Below are 26786 nucleotides of genomic sequence, written 5' to 3'. Positions count from 1 at the left end.
ACACTGTCTGATACCAATAGACCTTCCTCCTCTTAGGGAATTTTTTTTTTTATGAGAAACTAATACTTTCAGCTTCTTTTAACTGACTGATTATTTGATGTCTATTTGGATATATAAATAGCCAGCAGAAGCTATCACCAAAATAAGATTATAGCAAATACATTATCTGACAGGAATATTCAGTATTTTTAAAAGCTCTGGCAATTTGAGTCCCTTTAAATATCCTTTGCTTTATGTAGCTGATAGGGTTACAACTTATAGTTGCCTATAAAATCAGTTGACTAATTCAAATAGCTTACCTAAGATCAAGCTTTATCCTCAGTTTTAAAAAAATAACCTAAAGAAAGTGCATGTGTAAACTCTGGCCCTTAATTAGCATCAACTTGAAACTTTGCATTCATTCCACCAAGCAATAATACCAGTTATGTTTGACTGGGGAGGCTTAAGTTCAAGTCTACACCCAGGCATAGAAGTCCTGTTGATAGATAACTAACATTCAGCCCAAACCACCATATTGGATTGTTTGTGCAAAAATTAGAAGAGCAGGTACTTATCTTGAGCTCTTGGAAAAAAGGCAAAACATAAAACTAATGAATAAAGAAGCAAAGTCACATTGTTTTACAAGTTAATTTTATTGGAAGTGGCAGATCCCTCTTGCTGCTTATTTGAATAGCAATAATTGTTACTTTGAGTATTGGAGTCACTTTGGGGAGCATTCTGGCAATACTGTGTGGACTAGCATAAAGTACCTTTTATGAACAGCACAAAATAGCAGCTTCCTGTTCTCCATTGGTATATTTTTTATATTTTGTGGAAATAATTTGGAGAAATAATGGTAAAGAAATTGGACTCAAATTCATGAGTGTGGCTGAAATACAACTTTCCCAGATATTTTTAAGAGCATTATGTCCCAGCATAATATCTGAATACTATCAACAGAGCATTTTTCAGGGAGGATAAAACAGAACTGGAAGATCCACCTCCACCCACAAATGTAATTATTAGGCAGTAATGTCTTTCTCAAGTCATCTATGGCACTATCAGATATTACATAATTAGAAAATGATACTCCCATTTTCATTTTTAATACTGCTATAGATCTGCTAACTTCCTACTTAAGAGTTTCAGATTGCTTAGAAAATGATAGGATACCTTCTAAAACTATTCAGGTCCAACATAGAGTAAACAGTTAAAGAGACAGAACAAAGAACACGTTTCAGGAACGTCACTTAGAATATTCTTCACTGGTTGGCACCACACTTTATTTCAATTTAACAGAAAATTTTAGCCACATTTCACAAACAAAGCTCTAAACGTGTAGAAACTTTGAAAGGACTCTGTTGTTTCTCTAACTTGTAGGAGTAGTTAATGTCTCTCCTCTTTAGTAAGTCCATAATACTTTGCTTGCCAAAATTACTGAATCAGATATGAGTTGACAGTAATGAATACTGTATAGCAGCAAAAGGCCTTGCCACACTACAAGCATTTCTGCTCTGAGCTATTGTCACTGAAACGTGGCCAAGGGCAGATTACAGCAGCAGACAAGCCTGCCTCACAAAAGGGGCAAGCAGACTGAGGAGGAAAATATCACCTGTATAATTAAACTGAGAAAGTCTAAAGAAGACTCTCTTGAGTAACAGCCATCTATTGCTATCTAGCTGACTGGCAAGAGATCATCTATGTGCTTAAGTAAACTTTGCCTCTGGCCAGAGGAGAAACCCACCAGCGTCTCCTTCCTTCTTGGAATGTGTTTGTCTAAGAGTTTTGATTTTCCAGCAGTCAGGATTTTGCTTTGAAACAAGGTCTGACCTGAGCAAAATTGGTTATTGTTTAAAAACCTTCATGAAATGCATTGTAGAAATTACCCTCCCAGTACTGCAAAGTAGTCCATGATCATTTGCTTTACAAATCCCATCATGGGAGCATGACACATACACACATAAAGGCTCTGAAATGACTGGGAATTCATAGCACAATGTTAACATCCAATAGCAGGTAACAATTCAAGATGCAGTTCTTGTGGAGTTGGTGGGGTGGGGTGGGAGGAAAGTCACCCTTTTCATGAGCAATAAAGAGCAACTCATCAGCATGCTGAAGACAGATGGTTCCTACTGTGTGAGAACCTGAGGATGAACAAGAGAAATCTATCAGGCTTCTCCACCATATGTTATTAAACCAAAAGTGGATAATATCATAGGCATTTAAGTTGCACACTGGGGATTCCTTATTTAGGTAGTAGAGTCTCTGTATGTTGTACTTTTTCATATGTGCTGTGCCTCAAAGTAGTGGCAAGCTGAAATTCAACAGTGAAGATGGGAGAGCTTTGCATGTCACCCGTGGCCTGAAGTCTCAGCTGGCTCATCTTCACTTTACAGATATTATATACAGAAGTCGTGTATACCAGCGGTCCCCAATCTTTCTGGCTACATGGACTGGTGGTGGGAGCAGGGGGAAGGGGATGGTTTGGCACGTGCAACCTAATACCACACATGCACAAATGAAGCTTCATGCATTCGCCCGCTGCTTGCTCAATTCCCATCAGGCTGCAGACCAAGGGTTGGGGACCCCTGATGTATACCATAATCTTCCTTCAAATTCAATAATGAACAGGTAGAACATTGCTTTGGGCTAAATATTCAAAGTCATGTTTAGGCAAAATTGTTGTGGATTACGATTAGAATGGATGTTCAGTATCCTGTCCAGAGACCATTCAAAGGACTAAGTTGTAGAAGCTTATAAGTATACAGGAAGGAATCCACAATCTATAGCACTTACCTAAATATTGTGGGCCCAAACAAAAGGCAGCATAAATTAGGAATAGGGAGCTCTTCTGACACTATTAAGTTTGATCAGGCTAACGGCTCTTGCTGATTTTACCTTTGCACTCGTTCCATCATATATGCAATGAGCTTATCTGAGATTCCAGGGCAAGACTCTTCAGCTAAGCTAAAAGCATTTTCAAGTTCTTCCATGGCGCCTACATTCCCTCCAGTCTGCTTGTGCTTGTCTTTGAGCTGCCAATAAAACAAAATTAACACTTTGTTTGGAATAGTCACAATATTTCTTTTACAGTTTCATTTTATATCAGAGATGACAGAACATACTCCATAATTAGAGTCACAATTTTAATATGTAAGTGTATTACTCTCCACCCAGATGTAAAAAGATGTCATATACAGGCAGTCCTCAACTCACACCCCTTTGTTTCATGTTAGGGACTGAAAAAAGTGGCTTATTCATATTTAGGATCATACTTTGGGCCCCTGGTCACATGATCCAAATTCAGATTCTTGGCAACTGGCATGTATGACGACTGCAGGGTCCCACAGGCCTTTGATCACCTTTTGAGACCTTCTGACATGCAAAGTCAATGGGGAAGCCATTCATTTAAGAACTGTGATACTAATTTACCTGCAGTGGTTCCTCTAGCAATTGTGGCAAGAAATGTCATAAAATGGGGCAAAACTCACTTAACTGTCTTGCTTAGCAAAAAACTTGTGGCTCAATTGTGGCTGTATTTGAGGACTACCTGTACAGATAGTTCTCAACTTACAACCGTTCACTTAGTAACCATTCAAAGTTACAACATTGGAAAAAGTGACTGATGACCATTTTTCACTCTTATGACCATTGTGATATCCCCATATTCACATGATTTACATTCGGATGCTTGACAACTGATTCACATTTATGACAGTTGCCGTGTCTTAGAATCATGTGATCATCTTTTGCAACCTTCTGACAAGCAAAGTCAATGGGGAACCCAGATTCACTTAACAACTGTGTTACTAATTTAACAACTGCAGTGGTTCACTTAAGAACTATGGTGAGAAAACTCATAAAATGGGACAAAACTCACTTAACAAATTTTTCACTTAGCAACATAAATTTTGGGCTCAATTGTGGTGATAAGTTGAGGATTACCTGTACTATATTTGCTAATTTTTGTCAGGTATGTTTCATCCAAATCAAAATGTATAGACAACTCTTGATTTCAGCATGAGTAAATCATAGGTGAGAGCTTAAGACCAGCTCATATATGAAACTGAACACCATACATGTTAGGCAAAATAATATGTAACATTATTGTTCCATTGAAAATAACCCATGCATCCACCACCCAGTAAAAAAGGTTTTTAGTGTGGCTTTTCATTTCTCCACAATTTCTGGAATCGCCTATTTAAGTTTCAGCACACTTGGCATTTATATTTCAGAAAAATGTTTGTTCTCGACAGACTGCAGTATAAGATTTTTTTGTTAAGAAATTTCCTCATAAGAAATTGAATAGCTAACTGTGAATCAAAAGCAAAAGCAAAAAAGGATCAGTACAAGAGCAATTGGTCTGTAATCAAAAGCTTGTTTGGCTTTGCTTTTCGATTATTAGTATGGCTTATATACCTGTCCTGAAGAGATCCTACCCTAAACCAGTTACCCATTGCTTTGTGCTTCCCACATAATCAGGATGCACAAGGCAAAGCTGAGCACTGATTGTGGAAGAGCAACAGTATATATTACCCCCTCTGGTGGAAGAAAATGCCTTTTGCTAGAAACACACCGAAAAGATGCCAGACTGGCACCAAAGAAGCAGTGAACTGATTTCAAACAGATACTGTGGTACTAGTGCATTGTTACCAACTGCTTATTTTGGTTTTGAGTTCTTTTGGCTTTCAAGAAGTGCATCATAATTAGAAGGACCCTGCAGTTCATCTGCATGCTATACCGGACATCTATTAACTTTTTGGCATTGTGAATCACCATGAATACTTGCTATTTAAATATAAAAATGACATACAACCCCCCCCCCAAAAAAAAAAACTGTGCATGACCCAATAGTACTGGTAAAAACTACTTAGAAGCCTTTGTGAATATTGGATTTAGACACCTGTGTAGAACCTGTACCTGGTTTTCCTTTCAAAAGTTATCACTTGCTGTGCACTTGCTTTTCAGATTCCTATCCATTTCAGAGATCCTCATCTAGTTATCCAAGCCCTTTACATGTTACAAAGAAGTTCACAAAAACTGCTCAGAATGTGCCAGAAACTCACTTCTCTAAAGACAGGACGGACGAGAGTAGAGAGACATTGGGACCGGGGTTGCCTCTTGATGGGTTCACAAGCCTGGAAAGAGAAAAACCAAGGTTGCCAGCCAATGTTTCCCTAAGCGAGACCTCCAGTTATTAGAACAAGAATATTCAAGGACTGGTTCATACATTTTGCTAAGCCATGGTTTTCTTTAATTGAGATTTTATTGGAAAGGCCATAGGGCCTGATTCATAATGCGTAAGTATACATGAGGATCTACAAATGAAAATGTTGTGACTACATTATGCTACATCAAAATCAACATCTTTATGGCTAATGTAATATACAAACCTAGTCTGAATGTTTTTGAACTACATGTTCCATAATCCCTGGCCACTTGGACTGATGGGGGTTGAAATCTGGAATGCACTAGATCAGGAGTCACCAACCTTTTGGACCTTAGGGACCACCAAACTCATAATTTTGAATCCCGCGGACCACTAATAGGAATTTTGACTGATGGTGGCTTGCTGACGTTTTCCCAGGGTCTTTGCAGAAAGCAGCAGACACCCTGGAGAAATCCCCCAAAAAGTCTGCAGGAAAATTCCCCACCCCGTTTTCCTACCGATTGATATATCCTTTATTTGGGATCGCAGTCTCCAGCTCCATTCTCAGGGGGAAAGAGAGAGAGACTTTTGGCTTGATGCAAGGAAAGCAGCAAAAGTCTTTCTTTCTCTCACTCAAACTCCACCAGAATGGTGCAGCCTCTTGGAGCAGGACGCCTTGCAGGGTGCCAAAGACTCATTTCTGGAGGAGTTTGGGGGAGAGAAAGAAAGACTTTTGCCGCTTTCCTTGCATGCAGCCAAAAGCAGAAGAAGAAAGAAGCGGAAAGCAGCAGCCTGGTGGCCAGGCCAGGCGAGTGGGGCAAGTCCCCCCCTCCGCCCTTTCCCCCCTCCCCTACCTTGTGCTGTTTGCAATGCAAGTGATGCAAGCCTTGCGTTCCCGCATGCCGTGTGGGTGGTACAGCCTTGTGTTCCCACGCAGCCTGGATTGATTGCTTTGGGGGGCGCTTTGGGGGTTACATTTCTTTGCGGACCACCAACATTTTCTCGCAGACCATCAGTGGTCCCCGGCCCACTGGTTGGCAACCACTGCACTAGATTGCCTACCACTATCTATATTTGCTCTTTGTCCACAAAAATGCACTGTATTGCCAAGCATCATGAACCTATATTGTTTTGAAAGAAACAAGTAAACAAATATCATTAACTGCTTTCTATTTTTTCTACAGACACTCAGCAGTCCCACTCTGATTTAAGAAAAAGCCTAAGGCTGAAATGACATCCTATTTGCCACTTGTATCTGGTACTAATGCTAAAAATAAAAAAGCAGCCAAAGAAAATGTTCTAATACTTTAGTCTCAGTATAGAAAAACATTAAAGTTCCCCCAGATCTACTATCAAAGGTTTGGTTCTTCTTAGCTGCAATAAATACCACACTGACCTTTTGAGATCCATGATGAGACAACCCTTTATGCAATTTGTTGAGGGAACTGGGCCGAATAGTTGGAGGGAAAGTCCAAATGGGCCCTTGATCCCTCTCATCTGCATCTCCATCACTAGGAAATAAAATAAAACCACTTTTATTCAAAAAATACATCAAAATGAATTATATTACAGATCAAAAATTATAAAAGAGTTTCCCCAACTGCTCCTATGCCCTCACAAACGGTGTGGTATATCATGGGGCTAACATTTGATGTGATACCACATTCACTAATCTTTCTAGTAGATTCCCAGCATGGAACCAAAATTGGATATTCATGTATTCCATTTGTCTTCGTTTTTTTAAAATGGAAGCATCTAGTATTAAAATAATATATGTTGTTCCTTTCTCATCCATACTCAAAAAGCCACATCAATTATATCCATGTTAAGATCTACAAAATATTATTTTCCATGAAACAAAATGTGTAGTGTTCAGATTTCTCTCACTAACATCTGACTCTGAGTTATTCTTATCTGGGAATGGAGCAGGAGACAGGGAGGATACATACATGTCAGAATCATCTGAGCTGGAGTCCTCACCATGCCCCTCTGATTTCCACCGTTTGTACCTGTCAATGAGTTCCATGAGAAATGATGTTTTTTTGGTGTAACGTGTAATAAATTTGTGCTTTAGCAATTCCTTTGCAGTGGGCCTCTGTGCCAAAAAAAGAGATAAAACAAGGAGTTTCAGTTAGTTGAAGCCCAAATAAGAAGGTGGACATCACTTTTGGCTTTCTGAAGAGCATTTTGGTTTAGAAAATGACTCAGGCAGACTTAATTTTTAATTAAACTTACATCCACACTTCCTCCAGGTCAGAGCAGTGTACATAACGTTTTCCATCAACAATGTTGTAAAATAGATTGGGCTAGAAAGCTGATAGCATGACTGGCCCAAAGTTACCACAATCTTCTGTGGAGGATAAACCAGAGATGAGTCTCGTCTATTTCCTTAGCTCCAAAGGTCAAGTATCGTATTCTGTTAATAGCTTTTGCCAGATATTCTGATGCAGTACTCTGTAGGCTCTGCTTACGAAGACAAGCAAAAAAAAAAGCCACTTACAAATCTGGGGTCCTTGTTAAGGCAGGCTTCCACAAATTCCTTAAAGGGCTTACTGTGGTGCCCTTCTAATGTTGGAGGGTTGTTCTTGGGAATCAGAAAGAGAACCCTCATTGGATGCAGGTCAGAATTTGGAGGCTCTCCTTTTGCCAGTTCAATAGCAGTAATGCCAAGGGACCAAATATCTGCCTGGAAGAAAAACAAAAGGGTACAAACTCAGAATATCCCACCTTAATTTGCCCATGGAAGCCAACATTGTGTGGTCATAGACTTTGATTCCCATTTCCAGAATACAATAGTTCAATTCACCTTCCATTATGATCCTGTGTGTGTGCATGCGTGCGTGCGTGCATGTTTGTATATGTGGGTAGGAGCAAAGCTCTGTTACTATGCTCAAATATTATTGTGGGCAAAGGATGTGGACAAAACATACTGTAAATTTTTTTTTTTTTTCTACAAAGGGCAGTTCCCTGATGAGATAATACACTGACGGTCTTTTTACTTCCAGTTGCTCTTCTTGGCTCACCTTGAAGTCATAGGCTGATTGCTTGATGACTTCGGGTGCCATCCAAAAAGGAGTCCCAACAAAGGTGTTTCTCTTGATTTGAGTGTCTGTTAGTTGGCCAGCCACACCAAAGTCTGCTAGTTTCACATCCCCTTGCTCCGAAAGTAACACATTGGCAGCTGTTTATACAAAAAGTTATACAAGTAACTTAATCAAAGGGGGGTTATCTTTCTTGTGGAAAGACAGTAACTTTTGAAGGTTTGGTATACAGTTTTCAGTTGATTTTCAAGATAGAGAAGATGACAAATAATTATTTAAAGAACTGTAGCAGGAAAACAGAAAACATCCAGAAATTTGGTTCAGTCCTTAATCCACTTCCTTATATGTTCAGAAGTTAGACAATTATAATTGTCCTATCTGAAATGTTTAATTCTGTTTTTCATTCACTGTTCTTTGCATATTTTATATCTTTCTTGTCTATATTCTATTGGGAAAGCCATTGTAATTATCCTAAATGTACCCTGTATTTTGGTTTTAAAAAATCACTATCCAGAAGTACTATGCTGAATGCAATTTGAAAGTAACTGCACAGTTTATACACACAGCATAAATTTCATCAAAAACCATCCTTTTATGAAAGGGAGTCAATTGTTTCTATAGTATTCTTAACTATAGCAAATGGAATAACTTTTTTGCTGATTTTAAATTTCCATTTATTATTATTCATTATAAACATAGTGGTTTGGCAGAGTAAAATATACTTTTTGTTTCACAATCTCCTTTTCCCATTCATCCCCTCTTCTCATTTTCAAAATCATGAAAAATTTCCCTCTTAAAAAAAGAAATAATCTTCATTAATCTTTTCATTGATTTATGTGGCCTTCCAGACAATGCATGATCACAGAAAGATATACACTTAGCTAGATTTTTCTTCCTAGGATATTACTAGCAATAATGATTCATTGATCTCAATAAAGAACTGCCATGAATGAACACAATGTGTACTCTATGTGCCTTACCTTTGATGTCCCTGTGGATTTTCCTCTCAGAATGAAGGTAGTCCAGACCTTTCAGAATTTCTCGCAGAATTGTGGCAATGTAGGTCTCTTCCAAGGGACCAGGCTTGAGCTGAATCACAAGGGCAGAAATATGTCCACGAAATATATAAAATGACTTTGGCTATGAATATTTTTCAAAACATATGAATCTGTGCAATACCCCTCTAGCCACCAGCTCATGAGAAGAAGCCCCAAATTGCACACTAACTTTGTCAAGGAAAATGTATCCCCATCAAGTATCAAAGATGAATATCACCAGATCTTAGGTAGCCAAAAACCCAAACCCATTCCTTGCTATGACTGAGTTGGAGCTTCTTACCCATCCAGGCCATCAGAACCTCCAGGCACTGGGTCAGCATCTCGACAGCATCACCTGACCAGCTTTACCAGATTGGAGATGTATAAGTATTATCAGCATACTGATGATCCCACACTCTCTGAGCACAAATGATCTTGGGCATTTGATATTAAAGAGGAGGGGCAAAAAACCTGGATCCTGAGATATCACGTAGGAATCTAGGTTGACCCCTCCCCCCCCCCCAAAAAAATGGAAATGGCTATGAGAGGAAGAAGAGAACCACTACAAAAACCCCATTCCCAATCTTTGAAACTAGTACAGAAGGATACCATGGCTGATATTGAAAGCTGCCAGGTGATCCAGAAAGGTCAAGACAGTTGCACCATCTCCATCCCAAACCCTCCAGAGGTCACTCATAAGTGGAATCAATGCCGTCTCAATGCTACCTTGACCTAAACCAACACTGAAAAGGATCCAGATAACCCACTTCATCCAAGGCCAGAATATCAAAACTGTTGACTGCGTGGAGCCAAACACCAGTTGGGTTAGGTAGATGGTCATAAATGATTATATGAAATCTTGAGCTGCTCCTGGAGTGGCTAATTCTGGTAAGGTAATAAACAAAAACAACAAAGATACTTACTAGATCCAGAGCTGAGCCACCTCCCAAATACTCCATGATTATCCACAGTTTGGTGCCCTGTAGATTAAGCCAAGCAGATGTGACAATAGTATTGTCACAAAGTTCAGTTAAATCCATCTACTTTCTCATTAGAAATACTAGACAAAACAAACTGTCCTTCATCTCTTACATAGTTTCTTAATACCAGATTAAGACCTAGCTGTCTCACTGATCTTTGTAACACATTCATGGGGATATTATTATTTTACAGTTTAAGAAATTATATAAGCAGTACCATGATAACCAATTTAATGCAAGAATGTTAACATAAGGAAATACAAGGACACCTTTATCTTTGCTGCACAGAAATTGAAATTATCATAGCAGTCCTTCACAGGCAAAAGATTAGCATTTCAGAAGCAAAGTTCATCCACTATAATTAAGCACCTTCAATTAACAAATGACAACATTTTTACAAACTCAGTAAAATTATTAAGAAAGTCTAATTTAGAATCAGTAAATTTAGGGAGGGACCACTGCATGTAATACTCATTCATTCAGTTGATTGCTTAGTCTGATTTTCATTCAAATTATTAGCTCTCTGGAAGATTAAATATTGATCATGAGTATTTTTATTTCAATAACAACAGAGAAAGGCCTTTGAAAGAAAACCTTCCTCTGCTCACTGACATTTATCCACTCAGTGTCTTTACCACAAGATTTTGTGCTGCAAAATATATAATATAAACAATTCTTGGAAAAAACAGGGGGCTTGTCTAAAAAAAGAAGCCATTTTACTGTGCTTGGAGTCAGAAAGTTTTGTACAGTATTTGATTTTTGTTTCCCTTTCCTTCAGTTTTATAGTAAGTTGCAAAATTACCAGCTTGCAACAAAAGCATTGCAATCCAGGCTACTTTTCCAGTTTCAGTTACCTTCAAGTAGGAGCCATAGTATCGGGTGATATACGGACTGTCACACTGACTAAGAACTGTTATCTCCTGCTGGATGTCTTCAATTTCATCTTCTGCCTCTTCCAAGTCAATTATTTTGATAGCTACTACCTCCTTGGTACGGTTGTCAATTCCTTTGTACACTTCGCCAAATGATCCTTTACCAATCCTCTCCAGCTTAGTGAACAGTTCCTCTGGATCAACCCGAGAATGCTAAGTTGGATAAAAAAACATTGGGGAAATGAAGAAGATAAGAGGTGAGAGGGAAAGAACGCATTAAGACAAACTATTCAGAACTCAAAAATGCAGAAATACCACAGGTGATTATTATTAGTATAACAATTCTAAGCAGACCATCCATAGGGGAGCTCACTATAGTACAGTGACAATAGTGGCTCCCTATTAGAACAAATACATATATATGTGAAGACCTATGAATACCAAAAATTATATTTTAACTTAACATTTATATTTTCTACAGGTGCAGCCATGACAGTAAATTTCACCAAAAATAAAATGTCACTTTGACTATCATCAGATGTAAAAAAAAGAAGTCAGATCAAGAAAATTACATCATAATAAATTGAAAGCCTTTTATGTGTTGAAAGAGTCTATATTTGATTTTATTATACACACATACACGACAATAGTGTGCCAATGTAAAGTAGTCAATAAATGATTACTATATTCATAAATGTGAAAAGAGAAACTGTATGGTCTCAATAGAATGAAACTTGAATAATGTTTGCCTCTTTTGCATGTCATGAGTTCTGTGACTTAATATAGCAAAGCCTTCCCCAACCTAGTGTCCTTCAGTTATGTTGAAAATACAAATCCTAAAAATTACTCTGAAACAAGCCTTGAATTTGCACAGTCCTCTTCCATGCTGGAGACTGCTAGCAGAATCTGTTTTACATTTCCTGAAATTTTGGCTTATTGCTGTCAATAGCCAAAAGCCCATATATGAAAACATCAAATTCAGGAGAATGTTTTACACAGCAAACTATACAATCATTATATATAATATTAAAATTAATAGAGGTAGGATGTATCTATTCTGCCTTTATTATTTTTATAAACAGCAAATATACCTAATACTCCTTCCTCTTCCTATTTTCTCAGTACAACAATTCTGTGAGGTTAAGTTAAACTGAGAGAGTGACTGGCCCAAAGTTATCCATTTTGCATGCCTAAAAAAAGGATTAGATCTTAGTTTTCTGGTTTGTATTCTGGTTCCTTAACCACTAGACCCAAGTGGCATTTGTTAATACATCAGTTTTTTGTGATGCAATCTTGAATAAATGTCTCTTCTATACTGGAGATTAATTACTCTTAATTAGCTGTAACATTTCATCAAAGTTTCTTCTACCTTGAAATTAATTATAAAGGCTTGAAGTACTGGATAAAACTTGAAATTGTTCATTTCTATTCTCAGTTATTTTGAAATGAGATCAATTTTAGATGTTATCCAAAAAGAAAGTATGCAAGATTTACTATAAATGAATCTCAGCTTAAAACAATCTTATGAGTTGAAATACTGTATTTATTGAAGTGAAGTAATTAATGGAGTTAAGTTTGTGAAAATAATTTTAAATGCTGCAGAATTCAATTTTAACTTTCATACTTTAACAAGATTTCCAGAGCTATTTTCATCTATCTTCTGCACTTCCTGTAAGTATAACAGTAACAGTGGGAACATCATATAAAATGGGAAGATATATAACAGCCCGTGTACATCTCTTGCAGGCTGACTCACATCAAAAAAATTCCGTATCTATTTTGTGAGAGAAGCTCAATCCAAAAATGGCTGTTCCATATAAGTAGTAGAAAGCACACTAATATGGAATATGGATGGATGAGTATCAATTATTTTCTGAAAATTGTGAATAGACTACATTATTAAAATAGTAATAATAATCCATAGCTATCCATAATTATTATGTATTAATGCATGGATTAAACCAGCAAAATTTCATATATACTGATGCTATAGTTATCCTTTCACAGTGCTTGGAGGCTGTGGGGGTTTGGATGGAGGACAACTGGCTTCAGTTGAACCCTGATAAGACTGAGTGCAGCTGTGGAGAAACATCTCAGGGTGTTTATCATCCTTAGTTCTGGATGGAGTTGACTACCACAGACAGATTTGGTGCACAATCTGAGCCTTCTCCTAAACTCCTCACTCCTGCTCAAAGAGCAGGTGACAGTTATGGCTAGGAGAGCCTTTGCACAACTTCAAGTTGTGCACAAGTTGCACCTTTTCCTGGATTGTGAGGCCCTGCACACAGTCACTCATGTCCTGGTCATTTACTGGTTGGTTTACTGCAATGCGCTCTGCATGGAGCAATCCTTGAAGATTATTCAGAAACTACAACTGGTACATATGTGACACTGACAGTTCTGGAGGGCCCCCAGCTGGTACTTGTGACACCACCCCAAAATCAAGTTCACCGTGGAAACGGAAACAAACAAACAACTACCATTCCTAGATGTACTAATCTACAAAAAAGAGATGGCAGACTAGGACACACCATATACCAGAAGAAAACACACACCAACCGCTACCTCAATGCCCAATCCCACCACCACTCAGCACAGATAAACTCCGTGGCCAAAACACTAATTGCCAGAACCAAACACCTGGCAGACAAGACACACATAAAGACTGAACTATGCTCCCTGACTAAAGTACTGACAGCTAACGGCTTCCACAAAAGCAAAATCACCGGTTTGATCCACAAAAACACACTGAGACATAATGGAGACCTAGAAGATGAACAGACCTATGGAACAGCTGTCCTGCCCTACATAAGAGGTACTACAGACAAAATCAGTAAGATACTACAGGGGCATCACATCAAGACTGCCTTCAAAACAGACAGAAAAATAGCAGCCCCCCTAAGAAACCCCAAAGATAAAATTGACCTGGAAAACCAAGGCATATATGAAGTCCCTGCCCATCATGCCCGGCCACATACATTGGACAGACCAATAGAAGAATAAGCACCCACCTGGATGAACACAAAAATGCAGTAAAAAAGCTGGAGCACACTTCCTCACTAGTCCAACACATGAAAGCCACAGGTTATAGCATCGACTTCAATGGCACCAAAACCCTAGCCACTATAGAAAACCCCAGCCACCGAATTATCAGAGAAGCCATAAAGATTGAAAAAAGACCTGAAAGCATGAATAGAAGAGATGATTCCACCAGACTGTCAATTATTTGGAAGCCTAAACTCACAAACAAAAAAATCTTCACACAAGCCAGGCAAACATCTGGGCACAAACAGATCCCCCCAATACCTCCAGCTCAAACACACCCCAACCAGGCACCCAGATGAAACCTAACTTCCTAATTAATGATAGCCGTTCATTTACTCAGAGCCAAGCTGCACTAAAATACAGGAACACAATGTTGCCAGCTAATCAAGACAAAAACGGCCACAAAAGAGACAGAAGACATTAGAAACACCAATCAAGCAGAACACAGCAAACTCCAAGACCAATAAACACAGACCCAGACTCCCAACCAATCAGGATGAAGAAAAAAAACCATTCTGGCACAGCAGTAGGCTAGCCCCAAATTTAAAACTGAAACAGCTGTGAAATCTGACTCACAGATGAACACAATACAGAAGCCTGATGATGGCAGATGAGATTCTGCCAAAACGTTGCTACAACTTTAAAAGCACAAGTATGACGTGGGAAAATACCCGAACAAAGCTGAATACCATACATGTAAGTACCCGCGAAAACTTAAGAAAACAAATATATATATATATATATATTCATTAATATTTTTCTTTTATGCAATTTGTATACTTAAGATGCAAGGACGAGATCAATCAGCTCCTATAAACTAAAGCCACAGATGTTTTTCTAGAAGTAACCAAAATAATAGGATATGTGCAAGCATTCAAGTACAGAACAACATGATTAGAAATGCTTTCCAACTCTTTGACAGTGGACAGCGAACAAGATTAGTTTAGTTTATTGTCACTGCACCTTGTACAACGAAATTAAATACCATCTTCAGTGTACATTATGGCTATGAAAATAAACCCAAACACACATCCTTCACATTCTATACATTGAATTGAAAACCCCTGATATATTGCATTAATATTGCACTATACAGTAGACTTCAAGATGCAAGCAATTTTTCATATAATGACACAAAATCTACTCTCAAAAAGCAAGCCTCATGCTTGATTTCTGCATTCAACTGCTGTATCAACTATCACCAAATACATATTAGAACTATAAATATAATATATAAAAAGAAATATTTAAAAAAATGCATGGCGGGCAGAGAACAAGGTAGAAAGTCAGTCAATCCCTCATAAAGTTAGGATAAATTATGAAAAACTTGATCATATAAAGATATACATAGCATAATGCCATCTAGCAAAATTATAGAAAAAAGTATCCAGGGAAATTGGCCTGGTTCATAGAACATGGTAAACTGGATCTTGAAAACTGATGCCACCTCCGACTTTTGCAACAACGAAGGTCAGAATGTAGTGTAAAGTGCCACATTCAGAAATTTGTTTAATTATTTCAATTTCATGTAAACTGATTGAGAAATAGCTTCAAGTTCTCACTCACCTGATTGGCAAATTCCCTCAGATGAGCCATGACTGAAGTCTGGCACCACACCCATATACCAATTCTTGCACAGCAATAAAAAATATGTTACCTTCTATTGATCATTTAGCTACAAACAGAGAAAAAAATGCAGCCAATTAATGTGATATGATACAAACATGCACATCACATTTTAACAGACTTGGGAACAGCAGCAATTTCAACAAGGAATCTACCTCTAATATCTGAATCATCTCAGAATAATTGGCAACTCAGAATCTGATATTCTCTTAGTCTATCAATTCACAAGTGCGCAAGTAGTTGGGGAAAGTTCAACTCTATCCAGATATACTATCCAGAATTCTTTGGAAAAGAATGGGGGTGAACACCTGCTTCTTTAATAAATAAGAAAGCAGCTCTCTTTCTTAGTAACAGTATGATAAAGCAGAGATTTAACAGTGCGGCTTTGAAAACGGACAACTTTGTCATCAGGATTTCAGTTTAAAGCACAGTATGAAGTTGAACTTCATGATTAAGCCCAGCATGAAGTATTTTCGATTCCATCCGCTCTTATGGGTCTTGAGATACCAATCACGTCGGATAATGGGAACGGTAATCCAAGAGATACAGAAGAAAGCAGATGCGGAGAAGGTTAATAACAGAAAAATCAAACCAAATCATACAGATACATAGTCGCTTTTCCAGCGCGGGACAAAACGACCCCTCTTATTCCCCCCGCCTCCCAGGTTTATTAAGCACGACGGGGCTGCACAAAGGGGAACCTTAGGCTGGACTGCAACGAGACAGCCAACAAAAAAAAATATCTAAAAAGAAACGCCTTTCCTATCACCTGTGTATTAAGACAAAAAAGCCTAGCGGGGTGGAGATTAACTCGGAGAAGACGCCCGGTGGGTGATTCCCACCAGATGTGCAGCCAACCCGAGATGGATAAAGGCCAAAATCTTCCCTGCCCTACAGGCTGCCCCCAGAGGGAAAAGCTTCTAGATACACTTTGCCATGGCAACAGCTGCCGCGGCCAGCCCTGCTCCCAAACCACTTGTCCCGCCTCTGTCCCCGGGCGTGCCCGAAGCCCTTCGCCTCACCTGCCGCCCGAGGGTCTCTCCAGCCCAGCTGCCCCATTGTAGCTTAGCGCGCGCCAATCCAGCCCAGCGAACTCGGCGAGAGTAACTGCAGGGGAGGGAGGGAGGGCAACGAAAAACAAACATGCGCAGGAGTCCGACGGAGCCGCGGAGTCTACTGGGAAGAGTAGTTTTTAGGCCAAGCGACTTGCTAGAAAAAGGTCGGAACGGAGACTGCAACGACTATGATACATTTCAGGAGGGGCAGGGCAGGAAACTCGGAAAGCGAGGGTTTCTGGGAAAGGTAGTTTATCAGGCTTCGTTTTCGGCCGTGGGGAAGAAATAAAGGCTGAGGCTGCTACTGTTTTGCGGCGCTTTGATTCCTTCTGGTGGTCGAAATGGGCGGTACAATGTTTGCACAAAGCAAAATGTCATTCGAAGTCCTCCGCTAAGCCGATGTTTAGCATCACTTTAAGAAGGAGTGGAATGTTCCCAAAGCAATTAAAATAACGTTTGTTTTTATTGCAAGGTTAAAATCCCAAATTATCTCTTTCAAAGCGAAGCAATCGTTTCAGTTTGATCATTTAAATTTTTATTGTATATTCATCCATTTTTAATATTTCATTGACTTATGCAGAAACACATTTCAAGCAAGTTGTAGAACTAGATAGATTATGAATAAGGTAATGTTAGCAAAACTACACAACATCAGAGCAAAGGGAGTGGGACTTAGCCCCAAATAACTCAGGAATTGCACAGATGAATTTCATAGATGAAGATAATTGGTCAGTAGCAGATATAAATTATTATTAGAGGACTCAGATCAAGACAATCTGATAACTTGTTAAGTTATGCACTCTAAAATCACATGCAGAATATTTGTTGGTAAGATAACTTTATTTCATTGATGCCAATGCAATTTGATACAATGCAACATGCAAATATCAGTTACAAAATAAGAGCATTGACAGAAGAACCTTAAATGGCTGTTATCTAAATAGCTTGCTCTCTGGAAGTCCGGAAATATTTGAAAAACAAATAGTTCAGTTCAAATACATTTAAATATAAAGTTCCAACATATTTGCTTGGAAGTTGTATTCTTAATTAAATTTACAGGTTGCACTTTGAAAGATACTTGATAGTCAACTGTAACAGGATATAGCTGATTGTTGATACAGAGATTTCCATAATAAATAGAACTTAATATGTTGCATTTGCATGAATCAAACTGAATTGTCTAACCAGCAATTTAAGAGTGTATTAGTAAGCAATTTAATTATACACGCTAAAGTCTAGCCTCAAAAAATAAAGCTCAGTTTGGGTTAAATAAATTTTAATGGGAGGTATAACTGCTTTGGCCGGTCTTGCTAGTTCACAATTCACAGCAGAATGGGATGGTGTCAGATTTTTCAGGTGAAAGGTGGTAACTGAATAAATATTCCAAGGCACTCCAAACTTATGTTAATCTATTTAGATAACATTATTCTATTTGTATTTAATCCCAGTTATTTCCTGTCAATTCATAGTTTTTACCACTGCTTTAGAAGTTAACTTAACCTTATATTTGAATCTGAAGTTAAAGTATAAACTAGGTTTAGCATAACATGACTGTTAGCTGTATTGAATAGGAATTGCAAATAAGTCCTTTCTTAGATATAGATACCCCACTTCAGTATAGAGTTTATTCCTGGAATAATCATTGGATTTCTCATCTTTATTTGATCCCACCCATTTCTTCTAGCAATCCACTCCAGGTTTACACCAGGCTATGTACGATTTGATGTCTTTCTACCAGATAAAATTGATCGTGCAGAGGTGTGGATTAGAGGAAAAAGTGACTTGCCAAAAAGGAATTAATGCAGACACCCTTTTGGTAGACAATTATAAATTTGCTTGTGATCCTTGATAGAAACTTTAATTTATATTACTATTAGAACCTACGAAATGGGTTTACAAGAGCTACATTCAAAGCACAAGGAAGACAGCATTTTAATTTCCACTCATCTGGGAAGTGCTGAACATTCAGTAAGTATTGATCAGTAACTTGAGTAGCCCTTTCTATACTGTGTTTACCAGCCAATATTTTATATTACAGTTTCACTTAAGCATTGTTAATATAAACATCTACTACTTGCTACTATTTTTCAATGACTAAAGAGTATGTTTTGTCTATGGGTAACGACCATTCCCAGTAATAGTTTGGATTCTGTAGTTTTAAAAATGTGGGATGAAGCATTGGCTCTTTGCTTTTGCAGTCCAAATCATTCTCAAGAATCTTTGAGCTAATCTTCATGCTCTGCTATTGTGATGCAGCCTTTCTCTCATCTCCATAAATAAAAGACTGATTTTTTTTTAATGCCAGAAAGATCTATTTATAAACAGAGGAGACTGCACTCAGTATGATAAAATTTACTCCCAATTGGATGGTTTTCAACAGTCATCATTTACATTTTTAGCACATTTTCTAAAATAATTCATTAATGAGCAGGCAAAATTATTTGGATAATTCTTCATAATTTGAAACACAAGGAAACACTTTTATATGTATTCATGTATTGTATAAATATTTGTTTATTCTCTGAAGCTTTCTGGCCCCTACACTACAGCCACCCCTTCTTGGTATTCTCCTGATGCACCTTCATTTATAAGCTGAATCGTAGAAAGTTGTCCTAGCTTCTCTCTGGGGCCCAACAGGATTCCACAACAGACTCTACTCCTTAAGTATACAGTAAGAAATGTCAGTTTTCCATTGCAAGACAGATTCTTCATTGTTATGTTTCAGGAAAAACAATCAAAATACAGGTAGTCCTCAACTTACAACCACAATGGAGCCCAAAATTTCTGTCGTTAAGTGAGACATTTGTTAAGTGAATTTTGTCCCATTTTATGACCTTTCTTGTCACAGTTGTTACGTGAATCACTACAGTTGATAAGTTAGTAACCCAGTTGTTAAATGAATCTGGCTTCCCCATTGACTTTGCTTGTCAGAAAGTGGGCAAAAGGTGATCACATGGTCTTAGGACACAGCAATGCTCATAACTATAAACCAGTTGCCAAGAATCTGAATTTTGATCACAGGATCATGGGGATGCTGCAAAGGTCATAACTGTGAAAAACGGTCCTAAATCACTTTTTTCAGTGCCGTAAATTTGAACGGTCACTGAATGAACTGTTGTACATCAAGGACTACCTGTATACTGTTAGGAACAATTGACTATATTACAGAAAATTATTTCTGTAGCTGATTTAAAAGTGTTGAATGACTATTCTAGATCTTCTCCAATCTAGAATCTGACAAATGTGTTGGATTAAGCATAAAACCAGCTGGGTAACCTTGGACCAGTCACTCTCTCTCAGCCCTGAGAAGGAGGCAATGGCAAACTACTTCTGGAAAATTGCCAAGAAAATTGTACAGACTTGTCCAGGTGTCAAATACTGACTCAAAGGTGTGCATGCGTGTGCACATACATTATACTATCCTAGTTCTAGCAGTTAAACTGGCATAATGTTCCCAAAGAAAGTTAATGCTGTCAAGTTAGGGGTTTTCTGTATCTCTTTGTTGCCATCTAATGGTGATAACAGACTTTTACAAACCAATCGAATGACTGATTATGTGCCATCAAGTTGATATCAATTCTTGTGATCATATTGCTAGATTTTCCCCTGAATTATCCCTCCTTATCCTGGTCCTTCAGGTCTTCTATTAGTATCACCGAAATTGAGTTTGATTGTTTGATAATCTATTTGTTTTCTTTGCTGTCCATGATATTCTCCAGAGGTTTCTCCAGCATCAAAATTCAGATGCACGAATACTCCTTCTATCATTCTTTTTAAACTTCCACTTCTGTAGAGTTTCACAGATAATGGTTTGCAAAATTCTGATCTTTGTAGCTATAGGTACATCATGGCCTTATAGCATTTTTCCTAAGATCAAGACCTTTTGACAGTCAATCCAAAAAGGCAAAAGCTATCTAGTACTTTGATATCTTCTTTGTCAATTTTAAGGCTGGTTATTCTACCTGTTGTCATTATTTTTTATTTATATTTATATTTATTCTTATTTTTATTTATATTTATTTTTAGTCCCATTTTTTTAAACTTTTCCCCCTAACCTTTATAGCTGGAATTTACAAATCATTTGCATTTTCAGTTTTTAGAAAATCCTTCTGTTTGGAATACTTCACTTAGTAAGCATCCCATCCAAAACAAGGGCTAATGTGGAGGTTAAACTTGAGGCATGTTGTGGACTATACCCAAAAGTAAAAAGGGACAGGATTCAAAATGGCCCTGAAGGATGTTGGCTTAAGGAATGAAATGAGCACCAATGCTTCAGATTTTAGATATCCATTTTTCTTTTTAACAGAAAAGGAAATAGGGAAGGGGGAAATACATTTTAAGGGGATTCTGGATTGCAAAAGTAGTGTTCATGAATCATGTGTAGCCTAAGGATCATAATTTTGTACTCTTGATATGTGAAACATGAACATATTTATTTTCTTTTATTGCCACGAGAGGGCAGTAACTGCTCATCAACACTGTCCTAATTATGTGATATTCCAGTTTTGTGTTTCTCAGTGCTGAGTTGAAATGCACTTTACCCATCTTTGAATTGGCAAAAAAGCATGACATTTGCTGACTTCAGTTCAGACCTACTATTGTTGCTTCTGTTTTAAATCACCCCACTTACCTGACTTTCTGCAAGATTGTAGATTTTATACATCTGGAGGCTAAATCTTGGATGTATCAGAATAAGAGGGGAATCTTATAGCACTCTAAGAATGGCTTAAGTGTCAACTCCTAAAGAATTCCTTGCTCTTGAGTTGCCATAAGAAGGCATAAGAAGAATATCTCTCTAGGGATAGCTGGAGAATGGCTTAAGGATATTTCTCTCATTGGCAAGAGTCATCTACCAATCAAATAGTTCTGAACAAAAGTATGATAGTGCATATTTTTCTCGAGATGGGGAGAAACCTTTGGGGCTTAGTGGGCCATTTAAAACATTGAGTACATTTGGGGACAACTCTAGTCAAATACTGCTGCAAGAGGGCTTCATCAATCCTAAAATGGCTGCAGTGAGCTATACAACAACCTACAAAGTATTACCAGAATTACTGCCAGCTACTGCTTTCCTACTCTTTCTATCCATACATGTTTGGATATGTAGGTCCTCTTACAAGAACTATCACATTAGTTAGTTGATTAATTACTTAATTAATGCGGAGGACCATTAGAAGGAAGCAAAGCATTAGAGTTTTCTGTATCATTTTGCTGTCATCTAGTGGTCTTCTAGATATGTGCACTATCACTTATAAACAAATTTGGCTGCAGCCAGTCTAGTTTTTGAGAACTCTTTAGGGGTCAAAGTCATCATTGGAAAATAGAGATCGTACAGCAGGGGTGTCAAACTCACATCGTAACCGCAATTTCACGTAACATATTGGGACTTTTTTCCCCTTCACTAAACTGGATGAGGGGGTGGTCAGCGTGTGAAGCATCCAGCCCGTGACACAGGAATCATGTTAACAATTGCATCCTAGAAAATGTTTAACTTGTCTATTTAACACAGCTAATGGAAATAATTCAGTAATACGATACTTCAGATAATGTGATGTCTGTGTGGAATGGAACCAAGCTGGGCTTCTTCTCATGATAATGGCCTGTGCTGATCACTGTACTTTTTTGGAATAGTAATTGCTAGAGATTATACACCGGTGTTAAGTACCATATATTTTGAAGCCTTCAGATTGCTTATGCACTGAGAAAGCATTTTCCAATCTGATATACTCCAGACAAGAGAAACATTTTATTGGCTACACTAAGTTTAATTTCTAGAAACTATAGTCTAGTGTATGTCAAAAGCACCAGCCCAGGGAAAGTTGTAATAAGCTGTGGCATTTGCTTATTATTCTAAAGCAGTGGTTCCCAAAGTGGGCAGTACTGCCCCCGGGGGTGGATGCCTTAGGGGGGCGCTAAGAGGCAAGGGGGCTGGCAGGGGAGTGCTAAGAGGCAGCAGGGGGGCGTTCGAGGTGCCAGCCCTGCAGGTTCACTCATTGACTGTAGCACCGCTACAGAGCCGGCGCCTCCAATGCGGAAGCGGTGGCATGTTACGTGTCGCCACGGCCGTGTTCGATGCACCACCCCCTTGCCGCTTCTTAGCGCCCCTCTGCTGGCCCCCTTGGGGATGCTAAGTGGTGGCAGGGGGGCATTCGAGGCGCTGGTCCTGCAGGTTCACCCATTGACTGTAGCACCGCTCCAGAGCCGGCACCTCCAATGTGGAAGCGGTAGCATGTTATGTGCCACCGCGGCAGCGTTCAATGCACCGTCCCCCTGCCACCTCTTAGTGTCCCCAAGGGGGCAAGCAGAGGGGCGCTAAGAGACGGCAGTGGGGCATTCGAGGCACCAGCCGGCCCTGCAGGTTCACCCATTGAGGCACTAGCTCCGGAGCGGTGCTACAGTCAATGGGTGAACCTGCAGGGCCGGTGCCTTGAACACCCCCCTGCCACCTCTTAGCATCCCCAAGGGGGCCAGCAGAAGGGCGCTAAGGCGGCAGGGGGGCAGTGCATCAAACATGGCTGTGGCGGCATGTAATGTGCCACCGCTTCCACATTGGAGGCTCCGGCTCCGGAGCAATGCTAGTCAATGGGTGAAACTGCAGGGCCGGCCAGCACCTCGAATGCCCCCCTGCTGCCTCTTAGCCCCCCCTCTGCCGGCCCCCTTGGGGATGCTAAGAGGTGGCAGGGGGGCGTTCGAGGCGCCGGCCCTGTAAGTCCATTGACTGTAGTAATGCTCCAGAACCGGTGCCTCGAATGCGGCAGCACATTGGGAAAAGCCACTGCCACCGCTTTCCCAAAGTGCCGCCACTGTCACATTCTGTCTGTCTGTCCGTCCATCCATCCATCCATCCATCCAAAAGGTCTGTCTGTTTGCCTGCCTGCATTCCTGCCTACCTACCTGCCTTCCTGCCTGCCCGCCTGCCTGCCTGCCTGTCTGTCTCTCTCCCTCCATCTATCCATCCACCCATCCATCCATCCATCCATGTTCGAAGCACCCGCCCCACAGGCACATCGGGAAAGTAGAGGAAAGCCAGTCTGAGAGGCAGGGAGAGAAAGAGAAAGAGAAACCTGATGCATCAGATTGAATGAGGCCTAGTTTAGACTGAGGCCCTTTTCCACATTGAAACATCTTTGCCAGCACATTGAAACCTCTTTGGCTTCTATTAAAGGTTTTGTGGACGAAACATGGTCAAGACTATCAGGAAGCTCTCACATTTTGTTGAGGCTTTAAACATGATCCATTGGACCAGATCTCCACCCTAAAAATTACTTTTCCCCAATGTATTACAGTGCCAATTCTGAAGAAAGAAAAACCAAAATGTACTGGTAAATTACAAGGAGAACATACACACACACACACTCCTTTCTAACCCTGCTGGAGCAGGTGATTGGACTAGAATAGATATCTCATTATCTTTCTCCTCCCTCCCTCCCTCCTTCTTTATTCCTTTTTCTTTCTGTCCCTTCCTTCTATTTCCCCTCTTTCTTTGTCCCTTTTTCTTTCTTTCCCTTTTCTCTTTATTTTCTCTCTCTCTTTCTCTCTTTCTTTTCTCTCTCTCTTTCCCTCTCTCAGGCTCATCCTTTTGGATCAGGGATCGCCAAACTTTTGGACCTCAGGGACCACTAAACTCATAATTTTAAATCTCGGAGACTACTAATATGAATTTTGACTGACGGTGGCTTTCTGGCGTTGGTGGGAGAGAGAGAGAAAGAGATCTGATCCAACCTCTCTCTCTCCCTCTCTCTCACACACACAGGCAGGGGTGGGATTTAGACTCCTGGTCTAAAGCTGTCAAAACTCCAAGAACTGGTCAAGTAGCTCTGGGGAGGCCAGTCATAAATTAGAACACTTGCTAAACAAACGGTCATTAAGTGAGGACCACTTGTATTTGGCTTGCCAGTCACCTGGCCACGCCCACCCAGTCACATGACCAGCAAGCCACGCCCACCCAGTCATGTGACCAGCAAGCCATGCCCACCCAGTCATGTGACCAGCAAGCCACGCCCACCCAGTCATGTGACCAGCAAGCCATGCCCACCCAGTCATGTGACCAGCAAGCCACGCCCACCCAGTCATGTGACCAGCAAACCACACCCTCAAATTAGGCCACACCCATAGAAATTTGAATCCCATCCCGGGTGGGGAGCACCGAGGATGAGTTTGTAGCACCAAGGGGGCAGTGGACCGAAAAAGTTTGGGAACCACTGTTCTAAAGGATCTATTTATACATCAAGCAGTTTCAGTCTGAATCCCCAAGTTCTTAGATACACGTGTAGGCAAAAGACCTTTCAAAAATATTCATATGTGCTTGCTAGCACAAATTATTCAGGTAGCTAAACATACCCAACAACAATCAGCCACCAGAATTACCTGATTTTAAGGAGCCAGAATATCCAGTTAGGAAAGCTGCTGCCTCCACCGCCTCTCCTCTCCCTGAGGCTGCTGCCCAGCAAATCTTGGTTCCTCATTCTTTAAATGATTTTATACATTTGAGGTTCTATTTATTTCTCTCTGCATAGGAGCTGGCAAAATGAAGAAAAACTGTTTCAAAAGGAAATTGCAATGTATATTCGTCTTAAGTGACATAAAATGCAACGTGTTTAGCACCTTTAATGTCCTATTTTTTAGCCTTTAATTTACGTAAGGTAAAATTTAAAAAAAATTGTACATATCAGCCAGCAATCAAAATGTGTGAAACTGCAGAAGCTGAGGCCTAAGGATAAAAAGCAAAACAGTCAGTGCAGAGTAGGGTTTGGAGTGCTAGTCCCAGGGCCTTTCTCCAATACTTAATGGAATGCTCACTATGCACCCTTGACACGACAATAAAAGCATGATATTTGCTGACCCTGTTGCAACCCCTGTCCTTCCTTTATGGCGTCTCTTCCTAATCTGACTAATCTCTGACTTCCTTCAAGATACTTCAAAATCCCCTGCGGATTTTACTCTGCTGGTCATTACCGAGTATACAGGGTGGTGATGCTCATTTCCATTTCAAGGCCATTGAGCTAGCGCTGACCAAAAACATTTCCATGGCCATGTGGGCAATATGACATAACATCTACTCACATTTGTACACTTTGGAACTGCTAGGTTGCCGGGAGGTCACCCCATTGCGTGTCATTTGGGTCTTTTAACCTGGTCTGCTGGCTTTCCAGCTGACAAGCCCAGTGTCTTAACTGCTGAGTCACTGGGCTACCCCTCAAGACAGTAGACAGCAGTCTAGAAAGATTGCATATATCTTTGAGTTTGCCCTTGGACAGGTTACATTAAGGGGGAACCTTGCTTTTAACCCTAGTACAGCTAAGAATTCCTTAAGCCTGAATCTGAAAAAAGGTGTTACAAAGGCATTTTAGCCCAGTGTTTAGGTTCAAAGGAAGGAAAGGGCCCAGAGTGGGGCAATCTACAATCCAGCCTAAAACTAACCACAAGTAGAAGTCCTTCCTTCTCTTTCTTTTAACCCACCCATTCACCAGAGAGAGTTATTTTTTTAAAATAATAACATGGTTTTTAAGTCCACAAAGGCATGATACAACAGTTTAATTTCAACTTAAATCAATTGAACAAATATGCTTCTAGTTGGGTTACATTTCGAATTCATTAAAATTAAAGTTGTGTATATTTTTTTGTAATTAAAATATAAGCATATACTAGTAAACATTTAATTTCTATAGATGCCTATCTCATCAGGGAGTCTAGGTAGCTTACAAAAAATTAAAATCAAAACAAAAAACACACATTAAACAATATACACAATATATAAAGGAAAAAACTCATACAGAACATGCCTGAGTTTCCAAAAAAAAAGTTCCATTTCAGTCACAAAGACAAAATTAACAATCACTGGGGATCACCCAATTACCTGGTCCAAATACATGTGGGAGCTTCCAGATCTTTAATGCTTTAAAAGAGGCCAAGAGGGTTGGGTCCAATGGGAAAGGCTGTTTCATTATTTTATAATAATTTTATTAAATATTACAACTTATAAAATAAAAACTAATACAAACT

General features: G+C 39.4%; 1 protein-coding gene across 1 annotated transcript; it reads right to left on the bottom strand.

Moving 5' to 3' along the window:
- Positions 1-613: 613 nt before the first annotated feature.
- On the bottom strand, positions 614-16878 carry STK25 (serine/threonine kinase 25). Its single transcript, XM_026701458.2, has 12 exons — positions 16752-16878; positions 15670-15778; positions 11041-11271; positions 10130-10186; positions 9150-9258; positions 8152-8309; positions 7629-7814; positions 7078-7223; positions 6525-6639; positions 5046-5117; positions 2878-3014; positions 614-2123 (listed from the first exon to the last, which is right to left on the bottom strand). The coding sequence occupies exons 2-12, from the start codon at positions 15697-15699 to the stop codon at positions 2084-2086; spliced, it is 1281 nt and encodes a 426-aa protein (XP_026557243.1). The 5' UTR covers positions 15700-15778; positions 16752-16878; the 3' UTR covers positions 614-2083.
- Between the last annotated feature and the right edge of the window lie 9908 nt (positions 16879-26786).

This window comes from Pseudonaja textilis, chromosome 4 (genome assembly GCF_049901715.1).
Source record: "Pseudonaja textilis isolate UNSWEBS1 chromosome 4, rPseTex1.2, whole genome shotgun sequence".
Classification (NCBI taxonomy): Eukaryota; Metazoa; Chordata; class Lepidosauria; order Squamata; family Elapidae; genus Pseudonaja; species Pseudonaja textilis.
The sequence above is the reverse complement of the archived record's forward strand: the minus strand, read 5'-3'. Positions and strand labels throughout refer to the sequence as shown.